At 38.1% G+C, this 21,770-nt stretch overlaps 1 protein-coding gene and 1 pseudogene across 1 annotated transcript; one reads left to right on the plus strand and one right to left on the minus strand.

Annotated features, from left to right (window-relative positions):
- Positions 1–2,486: 2,486 nt before the first annotated feature.
- On the minus strand, positions 2,487–4,111 carry LOC137726137 (U-box domain-containing protein 26-like). The gene has a single exon (XM_068465015.2). The coding sequence runs from the start codon at positions 3,962–3,964 to the stop codon at positions 2,714–2,716; it is 1,251 nt and encodes a 416-aa protein (XP_068321116.2). The 5' UTR covers positions 3,965–4,111; the 3' UTR covers positions 2,487–2,713.
- Positions 4,112–8,636: 4,525 nt separating this feature from the next.
- LOC148696963 (uncharacterized) lies at positions 8,637–9,602 on the plus strand (annotated as a pseudogene).
- The last annotated feature ends 12,168 nt before the right edge of the window (positions 9,603–21,770 follow it).

The raw sequence follows: 21,770 nt of genomic DNA on the forward strand, positions 1-21,770 counted from the left end.
AAAACTAAACCCAATCAACTAATGGGCTAGATTCTCATGAACCCACGTATCTTGGGTTTTCAAATATTCCGTCCGCATTCAGCAAAAACAACTCAAAGTAATACCAGGCTCTGTCATGATTACAGCAAAATGGTTGGTATATTTCCAATTGAACATGTTGCGTTTGTTGGGGCATTCGGATGTTAAAACATCTTGCTGCTATCATCTCGTACCATTATTTTTTCACAGCACTGATGAACATAGTTGATCCACTTACTGACAACTTAAAGCATGCGATAAGCTTCTAGATTTTATTTAACACCTATTATTTTATGAAAGTATTCTTGTTTAGTTCAACGAAGCATCATCTCTTTCAAAACGAAAAGAACAAGTTAAATTTAAATCTAGGGTTCATGGGAAGTAAATCCTCCGAAACTCTCTTTCATAATCAAAATTACTTAAAGCTCCGTTTTGAATGAATAACCCCAACTATCATTGCATTGCAGTCTAGGGCAGTAAACCCCCGTAAGAGGTGGGGAAGATTCAAAGAGGAATTTCAGCCTTTTCCTGACCACCATCTTGTGATTCATTAACACCAATAATCGAACCCAGAACATGTTGTATAAAATACAGGCCTAAACTTTGTCCCCAACCAATAGGCTAACCTGTGATGGTTCACTAACATTATCTATTGAGATCCATCAATTTACTAACTAAAGAGTATAGGGTGTAGTTTAACTTGTCCCAAAGAATTGGACAAATTTAAATTTATGCAACAAAAACAGAACCATTTATAATTAGAAATTGTACGTTGTAGAGTGAAACAAAACTACCAAAGTAAATAATCATTTATAGTAAGCTGTAAACAAACCTAGCTATTTGATTTTTACTCCTTTCTCGTCTCCGTATCTCATTGGTCGAATATTTCCAAAAGAAATGTAATATGGTTGTTCTACATAAGTCATGCATTACATAGTGCATGACCTTACTACAGAGTGTGTGAGCAGTCTACTCTAGCAGTAGCCTCACGCGTGAAAAGAAGAGTTGTTCAAGTCCATATAAATATAATGTTTGCTTTGACTACTGGTGTAGTCCAAATCCCACATCGAGTAAAATGAAGTATGTAGAAATGATCTATATAAATACACCATTTTCATTTATTTTTTATTTTTAAACAAATGATACTATTTACACTAAAGGGGAGGGGGATCCTGGGCTTAGCTGTACAATGGGTAGCAATAATTTGGTTCAAATTTGCGCGAGAATCAAATATAAGATTTCTTACTTATAAGTGAAAAGGAATATCACTAGACCGTAGTACTAGGTGGCATAAAAACACCATTTAACTAAGCAAAAATTGTCTCAATGAATCAAGTATCATGTCCTCACTGGCCACCACCCAAGATATCTTGGATTTTTTTTTCCTCAACAACACTTTATTAAATTCACCCTTGAAAGAGGCAACTTTTCTTCGAGACCTAGAGCCTAGAGCCACTGAATGTCGTTGCATAATTGATCGTTTAATTTGATTTAACAACTTAAAATTTGTGATTAGGTAACTGTAAATTTGATTCAACAGCTTAAAGAATGTCGTCAAAAAAATATGGTTGAAAAAGATGGAAAGATGGAGAGCATAACAGAAAGGGTTACAAATCCCCTATTTATTGACAAAGTTAGAAGAGAGAAATTATGAGGTTGGGACCCAAATGTTGTAATATATCATATTGGTGGACAAATTGAACTCCCATATGCTATTGTGACTAAAAGAGTAGCAAACAAAGTTGGGTTGGCATGTGAGCACTAGTAGCCATCACAACACAAAGAATATGAACAAAGCCATGTGATGCTTTTATTCCACAAACATGTGACCATCATCTTCAATACTTTCAAGCCACATTATATGAGAAAATGTTTATATTGTTATTTTCGTATCGTTTCATTGAAACGGATTAACAGGCGGTTCAAGAAATTATCAAATCTAACCATTAGCCATCTTTGGAAACCTTAAACCACCCCACCCCCTCCCTCCCCCTCTCTTTGATTTTAGTGAACGGATTAACAGGTGGTTCAAGAAATTGCCAAACCTAACCATTAGCCATCTTTGGAAACCTTAAACCACCCCACCCCCCTCTTCTCTCTCTCTGGTTTTAGTGATTGGGCTTGTAAGGGCTTAAGTTATGGTGTTACTGAATTATAACTATTTAAAATTCCACAAACAAAAGGGCCCAGTCAAAGCTGGTCACAAACAAGAATTATGAATGATTTGATGTGCCACCAACTCATTCAAACGAGTGAGTGGAAATTAGGGTGGCCAATGACAATCACTATTTCATAATCTCCAATGGATTTTTCGTCTCACTTATGAGTGCAGTTCTATGTATGAAAATGCTACGAATTAAAATAAAATGATATTATCTACCTTTAACAAACTAATTAAACATTCGTTTTTTCTTTTTCTTTTTTTTCCTGAAAAATTAAAATAAAAAAAAAATCACGAGAAGAACACATTTAAACGTTGTCCTCTGAAATTTTAATTTGCAACTTTTCTTAATCATCTAAACAAAAATGCTTACATACAAAATACACAAAAAAATTACAATTTTTTTATATACCAATAACCTACAACCTCAATTTTCACTTTCCTTTTTCTTTTTCTTTTTTCTACTAAGAATCTGAAAATTTGAGATTAAGAAAATTAATGAGAAACGGAAGAAAAAACAGAAAAAGTGAAATTTCAAAAGGGCACTACGAGCTCACTGCAAACGAAATCGTCTGAATTTCCTACAGAGTCCTCGGGCCACGAATCCCGAAGCAGCTTCAGCAGCAGCTGCGCCTTCCGCTTGGCCCGCTCCGTACAATCACTCTGCACCAACAGCAACAGCTGCGTCAGAACCCCCGCCGCCACGGCCTCGTTTTTGCTCTTCTCCGACGCCGAGCACAGCGACAGCAGCGCTCCCGCCGCGTACTCCGTCGCCCGGTCCGAGATCTTCAGAATCGTCTTCACCAGCAGCGGCACAGTCAGCCCGTGCGCAGCAAACGCCGCGCAACCCTCGGGGACTCTGCATAGCAGCTCGATCGTCGCGAGTGCACGCTCCGAGTCGCATTTCTCGAAATCCGCCAAGACGTTGATTAACGTTTCGGGCGCGCCGGCCGATACGGCCTTATTTCGGGTCTCTTTCACAAGACACAGAGCGAAGACCGCCTTCACGCCGATTTTGAGGGCGCGCGGGTAGGCGATCGGATTTCGGAGAATTGAAACGACGCCGTGGTGGATTTCGTCCACATTGCTAACCTGCGCTCGTAGCTCCGCCGTTCGCGACCCGGCCAGGACGTTCTCGATCAACGCGGCCGAGTTGACTCGGACCTCCATGGAGGGGTGCTGCACAAGGTGAGACAGGTACGCGACCCGGTCAGGATCTGATGCCACCGCAGCGCAGTCGGACTCAGGGAGCGGGAACAGAACGAGAAGCGCGAGCGCCTCGTGAGTCAACTCGGACGATTCGGAATTGGTATCGGAGAAAACGAGCTCAAGGAGAATTTCGCGGGAGTTTTGAGAGGAGATGGTGGAGCGATTCTTGTCGAGGTCGCGGGCAAGGCCGCGCAGGCGGCGGAGGGCGGAGACTCGGGTCGGGTAAGGGTTGGAATTCGATGCAGATTGAGCAAGAAGGTGGCGGATGTGGGTGGGGTCGGCGGGCTGTTTAGGAGTGGGAATGCGCTCGACGCCGAAAGAGCGGTTGGCGACGCACCATTCCTGGATGAGGCGGCGGAGGGTGTGGTTGGGAATAAGAGTGAATTCGGAGAGCGGGGCCCGGGTGACGGGGCAGGTGATGTTGCCGGTGGCGACCCAAGACTCGATGCTGGGACGGTCGTAGGTCTGGCCGGTGCTGACCGTGACGGGGTCGCGCATGAGCTCTAAGGATATGGGACACCTAAAGTGGTATGGTATCTGTACCCCCAAATCCAACGGCTCTAAACTCCCGGGCATTTGTGCGTCTCTCTCTCTCTGTTGGTTGCTAAATCTTTGGGGGGTCTCTGCAAATTCTGATTTGGATTTGGCTAAGTTACGCTTTGCTGGGTATATGGTGGCTTTTATATTACAACAAGTGGAACAGAGGGACAAACCCAACAGGCCTCTCTCTCTCTCTCTCCACATACATCTGACTCCAACTTTGGCCACACGTGTGGTGTGTTTGGTGGGAGGACAACTTATCCGCTATGTGTATACCTCTATTCAATCGTGTTTCTGATACACTTTAAAAATCACTTTAGTAGCATTTAATATTATGATTTAGTGGTATTCTCTTCTTCAATTGTAAATAATAGGTTTTAGGTTTGATTCTCGTCAATGATTAATTTGAATCGTATTATTACTAACCCATTATGAAGGTTAGCCCATCTTCCCACCTCTTTTAGTGTAGATAATATCGTTTGTTTAAAAAAAAAAAATTTATTTCTGTATATGTATATCTTTGTATAATGTACTAGATCGTGTTTCTGATACACTAAAAAACCTTATCCTCTATGTGAAACAGTGCGACCGTGGTTAGGTTAGGGTTTGGTCAAATGGAATGGAGTGGACTGGACGACTGGGGTGGGACCTCCCTGTATATAAATTTCTCATAGCCATAGGCTCATTTATAAAATCTTACTCCTGTATACATCGTGGATTTGTTTTAACGTGTGCCTGTCATTGTTTTAGGAGATTGATTGGGCAAGCGGCATCATTCATTCATTATGGGTGGGTTGCTGGGTGGTGGTCTCTGCATTCATGCGCTTCATCAAACAGTTGATTCTCTTAAAAAATAAAAATAAAAATAAAAATAAAAATTATGTAAATGTATTTTACTTTAAACTAATTTAAATTACAGTGATAGGATATTAAACTCGAATATATATGGCGTAGACACATCCCTTTAGTTAAGGTGGCTACCATGAAGTATGCGTGATTTGATAATCTAATGTATCTCAAGAAAGTTAAATATGTGTTGTGCACCACCTACGCTTATAAGTCACTTAGTACTACGGTTTAGTAGTATTTCTCTTTATTTGTAAGTGAAAGGTCTTAGGTTCGATTCTCACCAAAGACAAATTTGAATCACATTATTGCTAGTCCATTGTGAGGCTAAACATACCCCTCCCCCTTAGTATAGATAATAATGTTTGTTCAAAAAAAAAAAAATGTGTCTACACTACAACTAATTGTAAAGGATTTTCTTAGAATTTGCGTATACATAATAATTTTAGTTAACTGTCTACATTCATATAATTTCTCTCCACAACCAATTTACTCTCTTCATTCATATTATTTTTAATTAAACTATCAAATCTCTTCAAACCAAAATACCTAAATTATTCTCACAAACTCAATTCAATATGTAATATCTTTACACTCATTTTCAAAATAAATATATAAAAAAAATCACCATTATTGAAAAAAAAAAAAAAGACAATTATATTCGGTGGCAAACAACTGGAATAAACATAAGTATTTAGTTAAATCCTGTTGAAAATTGAATTTTTCGATGGTATCTTGCTGAATAAAACATTTTTTTTTCAATGGAATCATGTTGAGCTGTTAAGCAGAAAAAATCCAGTGATTAAGTAGAAAAAAGCATGAACACAAACATAAAAAATATTGCTAATCAATTTATAATAACATGGTTTTTACTCATGTTACTAACTTACCACAAATTCAAAAACAAAGAAGCTAAATTCTTAAATTGAAAGCTCTTAACACTCACCGATAGGACATTGACTGAAGCAAGTGCAATAGAGCTTCTTAGGCATCAGCTGAATTTTTGTTTTGCCTCATATAAGAATTGAAATCAAAACAAAAAGAACTTGCATAAATCGATTCATACCTTAGTTGGAGGATCCAAAACTTCAAAATCACCATCCATCTGTAAAATAAATAAATAAATAAATAACATTTATTTTCTCTATGCGTCTTAGGATTTTTGCTAGAATAGAATGTTGAAAAAAGATTATATGGTGGTAATTATTCTTTTCATCTTGAATTTGATGGCAATTATGCAATAGAATAATAAAAAATTCATATTTAAAGTTTAAGTTGGGTGTAGAGAGAAGTTATATGGGTTCAAATATAATTTCTAAAACAATTTAAAATTTAAATTGGGTGCAAAGAGACGTTATACGAGTTCAAATAAAAATTTCCAAAATGAAATGATGTTACATGTGACAACCCGTCCCTAGTTTTCTATGTAATTTCTCCCGAGTGTGTAAATTGACATTTATGCCCTTGTTGGCAAAGTGATGTGGACATGATTATGCAGCTTTAAATTATTTTCCTCACTATTTTAATTAAATTGTACTCGTTGTTACGATCGCATGAACACGAATTAGACCAGAACCGGATTTGTAATGAAAAAGTTAAGTTACATTAAAATACATTAACAATGGGCAGAGTTGTACACGCGTGTGTTAATTATTTAGTACTGGAAACTACTGTTTTAGAGAGGGTACGTTCAATTTCATCTAATTACGATTGTACGTTTTCTTCTTTAAAATTGGACCTGGGCACTCAAATCCCTAACCACCAATCAATTTCACTCCTTAATTCTCTCACCCAACCAGACAACTTCCCTCACTTTTCTACCAATCAGAAAAGATGTCATTCTTTCTCTCATCTTCTTTCTCTCTCTCTTACCCATACCTCACTTTTCTCTACAACTACAAGGACCTTCATCAAACACTCACAGATCAAACTTAAAAATACCACCCTCGTAATCCTCTCACCTTCATGAACCCAGCTATACCAATCGATTCTCAATTGATCAAGGTTTGACCCATGAACTCGAAAGATCCGACTTGGTGAGTTTTCCTCCGACGAGTTTCAGGCTGAGTTACAAGGTTTTAGGATGTGGGGAAGCTTTCACATAACTCCCTGGAGTCCCTAGGCGAAGTTTGGAGTGAAGACAACATTAAGAAGCACTGTTTCAAGGAGTCGAGTTTTAGGCCGAGACTTTCAAGGCTTTTTGAAGTCATTTTACATCCATTTTTGGGCTTTTGAAAGGTATAATATTGTTCTTCTCCTCAAGAGCTTCATTTCCATATAAAGTTGGTCAAAAATGGTTGAGAAATGAAGAAGTTATGCGATTTTGAAATTTTCCAGAAATCGGCGACCTTTTTCTAGTTTCCGGTGACACCAGCCAATGGACGGCGAGACTCACCTAACGCCATTACTATTTAACGAAATATTCCTAACGTTCGTCAGACTTTTGTCAGTCACTGGCTTGCGCGTGGGCGCACGTGTGGTCGCGGGCTAGCTGGCGGGTAAGGGCACGTTCAGCCTCCGGCCGACGAGTGCTTAACATGTACAGGTCCGTGACGTCGAGTAGAACATTTTCGTATATTTAAACCTTTTGTTTGAGCAAGTTATGGGGAATTTTTTCCTAGCTTTTTTGTATACGTGTTATTTAATTAATTATCATTAGTTGTTTTGCATATAGGGGAGACTTACCCCGAGGACGCTCAAGGACAAACGAGGCTGAAAATGCGGTTATGTGGTTGAGATTTATGTATTGTAATGGCATATTCATATACATTTTACATGCTCATCAATGTTGTACTGTTGTTAAATGCTAAAATAATCCTACAAGATGCGCAAGTAAGTTCTAGTAAGTTAATTATGTTGATTGGAATTATTGAATCATCATGGCATGCTTATATTCATGTAATCTGCTCATCATTGCTGCATCCCAGTTTTAGTGCTCACCCTGGGCCAGGCCAGTCCTTCACGTGTATGTTCACTTTTGCACTGCATGCTCGCCTTGGATCCAAGTAGCTGCCAGTCCTATCGTACAGGTTGTATTAGGTGACTCCGACTCGTAGGTGACCATGCATTGCGCCGGTTTTCACATGATCGTAGCACTAGAACGTATATTATGGTTACACCCAGTCCTGTTGTACAGGTCGCATTAGGCGACTCCGACTCGTGTGCTTGCATAGATTGATGGACCATTAAGTCAGTCGTACAAGTCGCATTATGCGACTCCGACTTGTGTGCTAGCATAAATTGTTGAGCAGTTGATTATACTTATGCTACTATCGTGATATCGTGATTTGGCATGCTTCTGGATTTACTACTGTCTTGCATTTGATTTCATACCTATGTAGTATGATTTTCTGGAAACTATACATGTTTTACAGTGAGGGGTTAGTATGTTCAGAAAATAAATGAATTTTATAAACCTTTATTTTTGTGCCCATTCACCCTTCTGTTTTTTGCTCCTTTAGGTCCTAGTCAACTGAATTATCTATGGCATTCGAGGAATATCCGGCGATTCTGACATATCTCTATATAACGCAGGAACTTTTCCAGGTTATGTATTCATCACTTTTCTAGTCTTGACTGCATTACTTTTATGTTATGTATACTCTGAACATTTGTATTTTATGGGTTCTACCCACTACTGCGCACTCACTTTATTAGTTAAATAAGTTATAGTTCCGATTTTAGTTCTTTTGCATTTTTGCATCACTCACACTTTTGGTTACGTCACCTTTAGGTGACGACCAACATGTCTCAACTCCGGTCAGGATGTGTCAATTTGGTATCAGAGCATAAGTTCAGGCAGTCTTGCATTCCTCGTATGTGCTATAGGTTCTAATAGTTTTTTGTTTCTTATGTCAAAATCATGCCACCTCGTAAAGAGCCACATGTCCCTGCTGAGACTAATTTTCCCGATTTTGGACAACATGGTGAGGTTATTGCTAGTGTTATTTAGTCTACACTTCGTTCTCCCCAAAGGATTACCTTAGAGACAGTATCCCACCTTCAAATAAATAATTTCTTTGGCAATAAGGGACCTGAGAAATCTAAGATTTGGATTGACCATGTTAAGAAGACTTTCCAAGTTATGCAGCGACAAGGAAACCTTCTGGCGGAGAGATGGGTCGAGACAACGACTTGGTTCTTTCATTTGGGAGTAGAATCATAGTCTCAGGAGTCATGCCAGTTGTCTGCTCAAAAGGCCATGGATTGGGATGTCTTCAGATGCCTATTTAAGGCTAAGTTCACACCTCTGGAGTACAACGATCGAAAGAAAGAGGATTTCATAGACCTAAAGCAAAGGAAGATATTAGTCACAGAGTACCACCGAAAGTTCATAGACTTATCTCGCTATTGTCTCAAGATCGTTGGGAATCCCAAAGAGATGCTCCATTATTTTAAGAAGGGGACTTGCAAGCGATTGTGTTCTTTGGCGACCTCTACTCCCTGCTCTACCTACCAAGAATTCTTTGAGGTTCTGCTTCGTGTTGAAGATTCCAAGAATGCTCCTAATGATGACAATGATGAAGAGGATAACTATAATAATACTCAGAGGAATAATAACAGGGGGCAATCGTCTTTTGGCCCTCAAAAGACTCATAATTTCAACAGAAGTGGTAATAGTTCTGGATCGTCGAGCGGTGGTTCAAATTCCAATGCGCCGCAAAGTGGCGGTAAGTCCGCAGGCAGTTCCTGCTTTCAAAATTAGAGGAACCTTACCAATTTTGGTGCTCCGCACTGTCACAGATGCAATAACCATCATTTCGGTGAGTGTAAAAGGGGATACTTCTGGATTTATTGCTATTTTGCATTTGATTTCATACCTACGTAGTATGATTTTCTGGAAACTATACATGTTTTACAGCGAGGGGTTAGTATGTTCAAAAAATAAATGAATTTTATAAACCTTTATTTTTGTGCCTACTCACCCTTCTGTTTTTAGCCCATCCAGGTCCTTGTCAGCTGAATTCTCTGTGGCATTTGAGGAATATCTAGCGATTCTGACATATCTCTGTTTAATGCAGGAACTTTTCCTGGTTGTGTATTCAACACTTTTCTTGTCTCGACTGCATTACTTTTATGCTATCTATGCTTTGAACATTTGTATTTTATGGGTTCTACCCATGACTGCGCACTCACTTTATTAGTTAAATAAGTTCTAGTTCTGGTTTTAGTTTAGGGAGTGTTATTGGCACTCCAAAAATCTCATTCTACACTCTTCACAAGTGTATTTTTCTTTCCAAATATAGAAAGTTTGGAGTGTAGAATGAGATTTTTGGAGTGCCAATAACAATTCCCTTAGTTTATTCGCATTTTTGCATCACTCATACTTTTGGTTATGTCACCTTTGGATGATGGTCAGCATGCCTCGACTCCGGTCAAGGTGTGTCATTACATAAGAAGAAACAATGTGCCAAAATGATTTTTTTTTCCAAACTTATATTGGTAAATTGGTGAAGTTGACAACATAAGCAAGGGCATAAAGGATATGGATTTATGTAGTGAATAATAGAAATAAGAGAAAAATAATAGGGTTGTTGTGGCCTATTTTATCTGAGAGAAAGAAAGGGTGCGGAAAATATATATATATATATATATATATATATATATATATATATAGAGAGAGAGAGAGAGAGAGAGAGAGAGAGAGAGAGAGAGAGAGACTGTAGAATGCTTAAGAATTGTTGTGATTCTCCCTATAGGAGATGATTAGTTGTTCTCCAAGTAAGTACAATCCTATAGGAAAAGAATCATTAGAATAATGGATAATCTAAAAATCAAATCTATCTAGGATTTACACAATCATAATTAGGTAATATTTATAACAAGGGTTTAGGTGTAACATCAGGTTCGGCAAAATTGAGAAAGTCAACTTGTCAGCACTGATCTAGGAACATGCTAGCCTCAAACATGGAACTTGATATGGAAATAAGCCTCACAAAACCCAACTATGATAAAACCTAATAGTTTAAGGAAAACGGTGAGTTGGATGCAAAGCCAATTTAAACGCCTACAGGACGTACACAACGGTATGACCAGCTCAGAATTCGTGCACATCATCATTAAAACCTAATCAGGTAGCAAAAACCCAAAGGAAAAAAAATGCTCCTAATCGTAGGAGAAAATAGTACATAAGGCTAAGTGAGTATACTTCGGGATACACCCTTGAGTTTGACATAGTTCCAAAGAGCTAATAATGTTACAACTCAGAAAGTTTACGCATACCAATTTCTTGAACAAGTTTCTGAAAAGTAGACTTCGGCAGTGACTTGGTGAAAAGGTTGGCCAGATTGTCATGGGAACGAATTTTCTTGACTTCAATGTTCTGATGTTCTTGTTACTAATGAGAGAAAAAGAATTTCAGCACAATATACTTGGTGTTGTCTCCTTTGATGTATTCTTTATAGAGTGAACTTATGTGCCCTATATTGTTGTTGCAAGACTATATTGGTAACATGGAAGGTCAAATAGGTATTCTCCAAGAGATCCTCTTAAGTTAAATCCTCCTTACAGAACTTAAGAAGTGACTGGATTTGACAAACTTCATAATTGTACTTAGTCACAAACTTAAAGTCATGGAAGAGTAAGTGTTGCCAGTCTTGTCTTGCTTCAGGCAAGAATATATCTTTTTTGTGATAAAAGTAATCCTTCAAAGAGATCCATAAAGCTCATGGATCTTCCTGAGCGAGGTACTTAGTTTGCAATACGTTATGGATATGCCATAGTATGAAAACCATGGTGGTGGCTTTGTCAGCTTTGCCAACTGAAACATCTGTCTCAGCTTCTAGGTAGCTTTAAGGCTTTTAGCAGTACGATGGAGCTTCACATCTTGGACCCACTTTAAATAGTTTCTTTTGGAGGTTTCCAAAGCAGTAAAATCGAGTTTATTCAAATACAATACATCTTTGTCAAAGAAAAAATAGACAAGAGTGTCGTTAGTGCAATATAGACAAAAAATTATCAATCCATACACAAGGAGTAGAACATTTGGGTTCTATTAGGCATGTATTGGTTTACATTTTCATGAAAATTTGTGGGTTTTCGTGTTACGTTTTTCAAAAACTTCAGTTTGAATTTTATAAACTTCAAGTTTATTAGTTCTTGTAAGAAAATGCAACATATACTAGAAGTATGCAACAGATAAATGCATGTAGGTCTTCAAGGCCTACAATAAATTGATAATTGGTTGTTTTGGACTGCTGAACAACAAAGAAGAACCAGGCTGTAAGATCCCACATCACCCAGGGGTGAGAATCCTGTAAGCCTTATATGTATATTCCCATCTCTACTTAGCATGAGGCCTTTTGGGGACTCACTGGTTGCAGGTTCCATGGGAACTCCGAAGTTAAACGAGTAGCACATGAGAGTTATCCCAGGATGGGTAACCCACTAGGAAGTTCTCGTGTGAGTTCCCAGATACAAAACCGTGAGGGCGTGGTTGGGGCCCAAAGCGGACAATATCGTGCTACGGTAGAGTCGAGCTCGGGATGTGGTGAGGACCCTGGCCGGGATGTGACACAGGCCAAAGTGTAAACCTAATAAATAATGCTTAAAAAAACAGGTGTTGAAATTTTGGTGGTTTGAAACTGGACCTAAGCCCACACAGGCTGGGTGGACAGAAATAGGATCCAAGCCACTAGGCTGGATTTTGATGAGGGTCGAGATAGAATAGAGGGTTGCTTTGTTCTTATGGTTGAGTTGTTATGGCATAGGCAGAGGCCCAAGATAGGTGATGCTGCTTTATAGCCCAAAGAAAAAATCGAGGCCCATTTGGGCTCAGGTTCGATCTAGACCACCCAAGTTGTATTGGATGTGTGTTATTGCCGAAAAAATCAACGGCGTTGCTTCAGGCAACCTGGTTCTGGGTCAGGTCCATTCGGGTAAGCCACAAGTTCACCTGGAACCCTAGGTTTTTGACGAAAAATTAATTTCGACGTCGGATGTGTGGAGAATCGTATGGCTTAGATTGGAATCCTGCGACAATCAATGAAATTCTTCTAGATTTCGAAGAACATCATCGGAGACAATGAATTCAGTCACAAAAAACACGATCGCATGTCGTGATTTGCAGAAAGATGGTAAAGTTTTGGCTTGGCTTCAAGCGAGCAAGTTTGGGTTTTGGGGACAATGCCAAAAATGACGTCGTTTTGGTTCTCAGTTGGAGAAGATGGCTCTTTGGCTCGTGGCTCGACGATTGGGCTCAATGTAGGCTGCTCGCCTGGTGCTGGCGGCTTGCATAGCTCTATGATACGACTCGAAGTCACGGCTCGCTCAGGAATTTTTTCAAAACCCTAAATTTTGTTTAATTTTTTCGTCACAATATCAATTTACGAAATAAAATATTTTAATATAATGCAAACACAATTTATGCAAAATCTATAATTCAAAAAGCGTAAAGTTGGGTTCATAGATTATGGTGGATGTTCATGCAGTCAGGCTGAGAAAATATCGACAACTAAGACTATGTTTAAGAAGAACTTGAATTGCGTGATGATATTGGTGAACTGGTTTATAGCAAAGATTTCCCTTCAGATTCTGTAACACAACGTATGAGCGTGCTAATAACGTGTTGTGGTCTATTTTATCTGAGGGAGAGAGAGGGTGCGGCAATATAGAGAGAGACAAGAAATGGTAGAATGCTTTAGGATTATTGTGATTTTGTCTATATCAGTGCCTTTATTTATAAATTATAATAAACCAAGAGGAAATGATTAACTTACCCTCCAAGTAAGGATAATCATATAGAAAAAGAATTATTAGAATAATGAATAATTTAGAAATCAAATCTTTTTAGAATTTAAACAATCACAATTAGATAATAGTTATAATAACGGTAGAATAATAGAAGCATATATAAAATAGGTGGTGTGGATAAACTATAATTAGGTTCGTGAATAGTTGTGATATTAGCGTGGGTAGTGGCAGTGGGGGCAGTCAAAGGTCAAAATTGAACAGACAACACTCAAGACTCCAATAGAAACAAGAGAAATTAGAAAGAGAAAGAAACGATGTTTTTGTTTGTTTGATTAAGTGGACCACACACAAATTGCTGGAAATTGGAATTGTAGGATCTTATTTCTAACTTCTACTACTACTCAATCAACTGCGCACGCTAAGGCCAGCAATGTCAAAAAATAAACAAATCTCATAATATATATTCATTATATACTCAAAGGTGAGATTATGAAAAGAAGAAGAAGAAAATCAAATCTTAATATGCTCAAACTTTTCTCCATTGTTTCCTTCCCTCATACCAAAATTCTCTACACACGACAAGAAGCTAATAGGGTGGCTCACAAATTGGCAAGAGTTGGGCTATCTATGGAACCCTCGATGTAATCACTGATTTTTCAATTGAGAATAGTATGATTTTATAGTTGTTAGTGTAGAATGCTCTTTTTCTCTTAGACTGGGTTGAAATTATCGGCAAAATTGTTATCGAGGTCCACTTAATTACATCATATCCTCTAATTTGTACTTATTTGCTAAATCATATCAATGAATGTCGTACATTTCTTAACAAAAATGTGGGGTTGAAGGAAAAAAGAAAGAAATAATTCAAAAAGCAATGGAATTTACGGGTCAACTTAAGAGAATGAATTATTTGATTACATGATGAGATCAAGAGACGTTGTATATACGATTGGATTGGTCTCCAGTTTCTTTATTAGGCCGCATGAGAGAATGAGAAAGTATAACATCAACTGCTTTACGTCAATGATATATATATATATGTATGTATGTATGTATGTATGTATGTATGTATATGTATGTATGTATGTATGTATGTATGTATATAGGAAACCTTTAAGGGAAGGGATTCCCATTTTTCAAAAGAAATGAGAACACCCTCTTGACCATTAGATTTGACTTTAATGAAATTCTGTGACTGAAATTAAGCTTGTATATATATATATATATATATATATATATATATATATATATATAAACATATACATATACATACATATATATATATATATATATGTATATATATAGGAAAAATTAGTATCCGATTCCTAGTTACTAATGTTCATTGACTAAAACCTTATTAGTTTTCATATTTTGATCCAAGTTCCTAGCATTGAAGTAATAATGAATTTACATGTCAATTACATAATTTTTTAAAATACAAATTAATAATTGATTTAGAATTTTAATACTTACACCTTTATTAAACTCCTAACTAATTTTGAATTCAAAACATTTCCAAAATAAATAAAAAAATAAGAATAAGTTTGTACTCATTAGCTTTTTATAAAAATGTTTTCAAATTTTTAATCTTATATCTACCCATTCATGTAATTTTTTCAAAATTTTAATCTTAAAAATGTACTCATTCTTAAATATACCAATTTGTTATATGTAAAATGTACCATTTTTTTTTAATTTTTTTTATATAAAATCTATTCAACTATTTTCTAATCCATTTTTAAACTTATATGTGTCACATCCCGCCCCGGGACGGATTACTTCCCAGAACCACTCCACCACCGTAGCACGATATTGTCCGCTTTGGGCCCCGACCACACCCTCACGGTTTTGTTTTTGGGAACTCACAAGCAACTTCCCAGTGGGTCACCCATCATGAGATTGCTCTAGCCCCCTTCTCGCTTATCTTCGGAGTTCCTACGGAACCCGAAGCCAGTGAGCTCCCAAAAGGCCTCGTGCTAGGTAGAGATGAGAATATACATTTAAGGATCACTCCCCTGGACGATGTGGGATGTTACAATATGTGTACATTCTTTTTTCTTTGATTTGAGAATCTATTCATGTCAAGTTTAATTAAAGAAATTTATTGATGTTATTAAGTCTAATATCTTTGTCTTCTTCTTTTATTTTATTTATTTTTAATTTTTAATTTTTTTGTGATTTTGAAGAATGTACCCATGTTGTGGTACAATAATTTCTTGGTTAATTTTGATGAATGTAGCCATGTTTACACACACACACACACACACACACACACACACACAATAGTATATTTATATTTTAATATTTTTAATCCCACAAATTATGGTTCTAATTTAAAATCTCATTAAACAACTACACATTTCAATTTTTAATTTATATATATATATATAGGAAGCCTTTAAGGAAAGGCATTCTTATTCTTTTATAAAAATGAGGATTAGTTATGGGGTCCATACCACATCGAACTTTAATTATCCAAATTGTCTATGTTTTAAGTTGTACATCATAGATCATCCTTGCAAATCGGAAATATTTAAAACATTTAATTGGGTTCAAAGAAATGAACGAATACTTCGTTATATAAGAAACAATGAAATTTGATCTTGATAATTAAATAGGCAAATGATTTCGGATTGAATTGAATCTTTGCAAGAATGATCTATGAATCGAGACTAACAAAATAAATGGTTCGGATCGTTAAAATTCTATGTAGAGTGAGCCCACACCTAATGCCCATTTTTTTTTTTAAAAAAAAAGAATTCCTTTACATAAAGGGCCTATATATATAATTTATTTTTTTTGGCTTTATATATCTTCCCATTACAACCTCTATAAATCAAAAGATTTAAAGACTAAGCTCAAATAAATGTCTTTTTAGCAAAGTCATTTAAATAAAAAGTTCGCATGAGAGAATGAGAGAGTATAACATCAACTGCTTGACACTAATGCTACAATTTGTTTTGCTTTATATATCTTCCATTACAATCTCTATAATTCAAGGGATTTAAAGACCCAATTCAAAACAACGTCACTTTAGCAAAATCGATTAAAAAAACGTTCACATGTAGCAAGCTCTGGGCAATTCTCTTAAATAGGTCACAAACCAAATGAGTAAGGGATCACCGAGTTCCTTCCTTACTACTTTTATTACCTTCACAGCACTCTTTATGTTTTGTTAAGAAAATAAGGAAACTAAAAAACACAAGTAAAGTCTATTTTTTCTACTAATGTGAGAATCATACTGTCAATACAAAACCGCAATGACCACCAATACAACACTTTGGATAAAGGCAGTCCTTCCTCAACTAACACATCCACTGTGCCACTATTCCAATTTTTACCTTCGCTTTTTTCCCTTTACCAAAAGAGCTCCTCCTTTTTTGGGACATAAAAAATTCCAGTACAGCATACCCTTGGCAACCTCATGGAAAATGGGAACCAGGTGGGAACACAAACGCAAACAAAAATAAAAAAAAGAAAAAATAAAGTACTGTTTTCAGTTTCGGTTTTACCTGCTGCCGGATAAATCCGAGATAAAGATCCAACTTGAGTCAGAGATGAACAGCAGCAGCAGCAGACGCATATTAAGCACGGCGTCGTTTAGCGAACACACGGCTGGGTTAAGAGACAGCGCGGCCCACGAGCCCTGCCCCATTGTAAATTTTTGTGAGTGAGTTGGTGGTGACCCTCCTGTCCCCGGTCAACCGGGCACAACCAGCTTGCCGGTTTGGCCCCATGCCACCCCTCAATTTTTACTATTTTCGGTGCTCTCTCCCTCTCTGTCTCTCATTTCACGTGCACTTTTACTTGGCCTGCACGTGTTTCCAGCTAGGTCTCGTTTATTCCTTTTGACCGCATGCTTTGACAACAGTGTCCCACGTACGGAATTCCGAGCCCCCACCATGTAATGACTTTGTCCGATGGCTTCCCACTCCACAAAACCCTAACACGTGAAGTGTGGAATCGTGAGAGCCAGAGGAGATTGGCATCCCTGTAACAAGTCGTTCTGTGGATAATTTGGTATTTTACTTTAAAAAACGAAGTGATAAGTTCGGTTGAAATTGAAAAGAACCCAACTTTGAGAGGTGGTGTTTAGAAGAATTTGTTTCAATTCTATACTACGGATTCGCATCCAATAAGAACAATTAATTAACGCAAAAAAGTAGAATTTTATTTTGTTGAGGTACTATCTGTTTAATTATATTCAAGTTCTCAGATAAGAGCATTGTTAATTTTAAAAGTTACAAAGCTTACATGATGCGCATATCTAATAAATATAGGCTAACTACACCCTTCTTGCGAATGCAGGCGTGCCAACTCGTAACCGAGTTCAGTCGGGCAAGTAGAATAGATTTGGTGGTGGTGGTGGTGTCGAATACGCTGCTGACTTCTGTACTCAAGTGATTACGACCAAGGAAAGAACATGTTTCGACCTTGGGCTCTAGAACTTGAAGACAAGGTTACCTAGATCACTGTGAAGTTCAAGATCTTCTGCACCAGGTTCTGCCACCTCGATTATATTCGCGAGGATATAGGTGCGTCGAATTGGTATTTGGTTGCATGAACATAGGTACTCAAAGGAGATGAACGTTTTGATGATGAATGTGGTTCGGCATTTTGAATGTTGAATTGCAAAATGCACCTGAGACTAATCAATCATAGAACATTCCACTTCGCTGGGAAGCTAATGCAGTGGCCTCTTTCAGTGAATAAGTTAAAAAATCTCTTCATCAACCGAGACTTGAATAGATAACCAACCAACTAGAAGCAGTGTTGTTAGTCCAAATTGAAGATGCTCCTTGATTGCTTGATTCAACGACTCTAGTGCTATTAGTCCAAACTGAATATGTAGTCGATTGTTGATGCTAACACTCAAAATTTGTATGTTAACAAATTTAAATACTGTTAGAACCAAATTCATGCATCGTCGTGAGTGGTGGAGACACAAATTTGAGTAGCCTGTAAGACAGTAAACAACCGTGACCAAGCCTAATACTGAGATAAGGGATGTGTGTTGGCCAAAGCTTATTCGACAGTCAAGTTAGTAATTAAGTATAAGACTCAAGAAGTTAGCAAGAGAAGTAGAATGTGATGAATGTATTACCAGAGATGGAGAATCTTAGAGAATATCTAGAAGTAGATACTGTATCCACTTTAGGAGTGATTACTTGTAGTGAATGCTAATTCCTAGATTGTAGGAATTTCAAGATATATAGAGGATCAAGTTGATTCCATACTGGATCAGACCCTGACTTTTGCGGGATAAGCATGGTCAATCTCAATGACGTTGCTTAGACTTAGCCCACTGCTCTGGAACAAGATGACAGTGGCCCACTGCTCCTTTAATCCAGCTCCACTTGGTCCTGTTGAGTCCCTGACCAGACTTTTAAGGTAACTGTATTTCGATCCACTTACTCTGACCCAAGAAAATCATAGTCCCACAATTGCCCCTAACTATATATCTCAAAGGCACTTGTATCGCTTAGTCTTCTATCTTCTACTTGTGATTCGACTCTTATGGTGTAATGGAGATGTTTTGGATAGAAATGTGTGGTCTCGGACGTCGTGCCATAAAGCTTGTAATGATGAAGTTTGCCTTTGTTGTGTGTGCACGAAAAACAAGAAATTACCTATGATATTCTACACTAATTTTAACCGTTAGATTCATTGATCGTGCGAGAAATCAATTGTATTCAATGGCTAGATGACTTTGCTACATGCCATTTATATAATCTCAATCTTTTATCTTCATCTTTCAAAAATCCCATAATCATTCAAGGAAAAAGGCTCCAACTTTCTTCACTTATTCATTAAAATATTTTCCCCAATTTCTTCAATCTTCTTCAATGGCTTCTTCGAGCAGAACTTCCAAATCGCCCAAGATTTCACGATACAATCTTCCACTAACAAGGGTTTGTTGCCAAGTAGAAGGCCAAGCCTTCGTCGAGAGTCATCTGGATCTCTAACACTAACGTAGGGTTTGGTGGGAACCCGAGCATGATGTTCAGACCATTCTCCCTGTTTCGTCTGATCCTAAACGACCCTGCACAAGGATCCATCCGTGGTTATTGGACTTAGGCCTAAGGTTTCCTTTGACTGATCTCTTGAAATGAATCATGATTAGTTACAACATGGTTATCTGCGACTTAGCCCTGACTGCCTTCAAGTTCATTACCTACTTTAAGCTTCTAAATCAATGGTATGGGGCTGACCTTGATTTCCAAGATTTAGAATCTTGTTCAATGCGCGAGAAAACTTTGATGGATATTAATATTTCACCCCAAGACCTAGCCTTATCTGGGAGCCTTACATCTTGGATGTCTCGTCATAAGATAAAGATTGGTTCAACGATGTCTGGGTGGTTAATGGCACTAGGAATGAGACATCTCAGGGGTTAGTGTTAAATGCACCCCTTCTCCTAACCTTCATCTCAATAATGATATGGAGGACATTGGTGTATGTTAATAGGAATTGATCAATTGGGCAATGTAAATCCCTTTTGAGAACTGGCTGACTTCCCCAGTTCGATTATCATATTGCGGGAAAAATGTAGTCGTCGAACATTGTTCTAAGTTTCCTGTTCCAAACCCTGAATAGGTCGAAGCGGATGTGGTTAATAAAGATACTTACTTCCTTAGACCCAAAGTTTCTCCGATTCCAACAAAAAAGAAACGAAATCGGTTTGAGGGCACCTCTTCAATGTTATTAGGTGCCTATTCTCAAGCTCAGTTACCAATAATAGAGGCGTCATCAGAGAATCCCGATGATGAGGAGAAATTCCCGTTGCGGAGGATGAAGACACGTTTCGCTGCTCAGACAACTACAAACCCAGAGACAACTGCTCTGCTGCTACTCATTGGTGGGCCTCAGTCTCCTCCATTTTTACTCCAAGAACCAACACAACCACCAAAATTCAAACTTGAATCACCAGCCTCGTAAGAACAGGAATCTCAGTCCCTGTGTTCGAGTGAAGCTCAAATCCTTAAATCTTCAACTAATTCAATTTTGACTCATTTAATAACAAGGAATTCACCTAAACCTGTTAAGGGGCCCTCTAAGGTTGACATTCCTCCATTGAAAGCTTCAACTATACCTGAATAAAGAATGCAGCCTCTGCTTGTGATTAGGCCTTTAATAAATCATGATGCCCCTTATTCAGATGTTTGCAGTCTCCAAAACACGGACTTTGCTCAGGCTCTTCTTGGCACCATGATTCCCTCTATTGACTACAAGGAAGTTTTCATGACCTATGAAGACATCATGATGATGTCCTGAAATCCACTGTGAGGCGATCCTTCATTTTTCTGTTACAGAATAACTTTAGTAACTTTTGCACTTCTTTTTTCCTTACTTACGTTGATCGGGCTCACATCTGGACAGAGTCGGCTCTCTTCCCCCAAGTGGAACGAATCTATCATCTCGAGGGATCTTCTTCACCTGAATTGGAAGCTAAGTTGTAGCTCAAGCAACTATTGCAAGCTTAAGTATTGGAGCTTAAGAGGATGTAGGCAAATTAATAGACCATAAGGGAGGCTTATGAGAAAGAGGTAAAGAAGTACATTGACGCAACTACCTTCAAAGAGATTAAAGCGAATGAGTACAAGAAGGATCTTGCTAAGGTGTGGGAAGAGTTTGAGTTGGAGCGCAATGCCAAAATTGCGGCAGAGCAAGCCATGACACAATTGAAATAGAGCAAGTAATGTCTTCGAAGCGGAATGGTTGGGAAGTGGAACATACTGGCCTTCAACCAAAGATGGAAAAACACCGTTAAAAGATCGAGAAAAAAAAAGGGCTCAGTTGTAAATCTTTAGCAACTCACGGATGTGCACGAGTTGGAGTTAGCAGGCGTGTATGCTTTTCACAAGAAAACATCAGAAAAGGAATACATAGAAGGGTACAACTTCGGATATCTCTCAGGTTATGCACGGTAAGGTCACCGAGAAGGCTGGGATGTCTACAAGTTCTGGAAGAAATATGAAACATTGATTTTCCCATCTCAGAAGACTTGTTGAATGAGGTTTATAATTTGGAAGTGGAGCGAGAAGAGAAGTGTGATTCCAGAGATGATGTGTCAACTACTGCACCTGTAGATCCTTCAACTTCCGCTCAAAGGAAAGTCATCGCCAAAGAGGATTGTTACTTGTACTCAGGGTTTGAGTTTAGAGCCACCTTCGGATGATTTTCGAATTGCCCTTTCGACTATTCCCTCGAATGGTGTAAAGCCCAAGTATGAATGTTATAACCCACAACCTTTCTGGTTGCATAACTTTTCGTCAGATGATGCACTGAACTTCCAGTCAGGGCG

The sequence above is a fragment of the Pyrus communis genome, chromosome 5 (assembly GCF_041283825.1).
Source record: "Pyrus communis isolate YQ-2024b chromosome 5, ASM4128382v1, whole genome shotgun sequence".
In the NCBI taxonomy this organism is placed as follows: Eukaryota; Viridiplantae; Streptophyta; class Magnoliopsida; order Rosales; family Rosaceae; genus Pyrus; species Pyrus communis.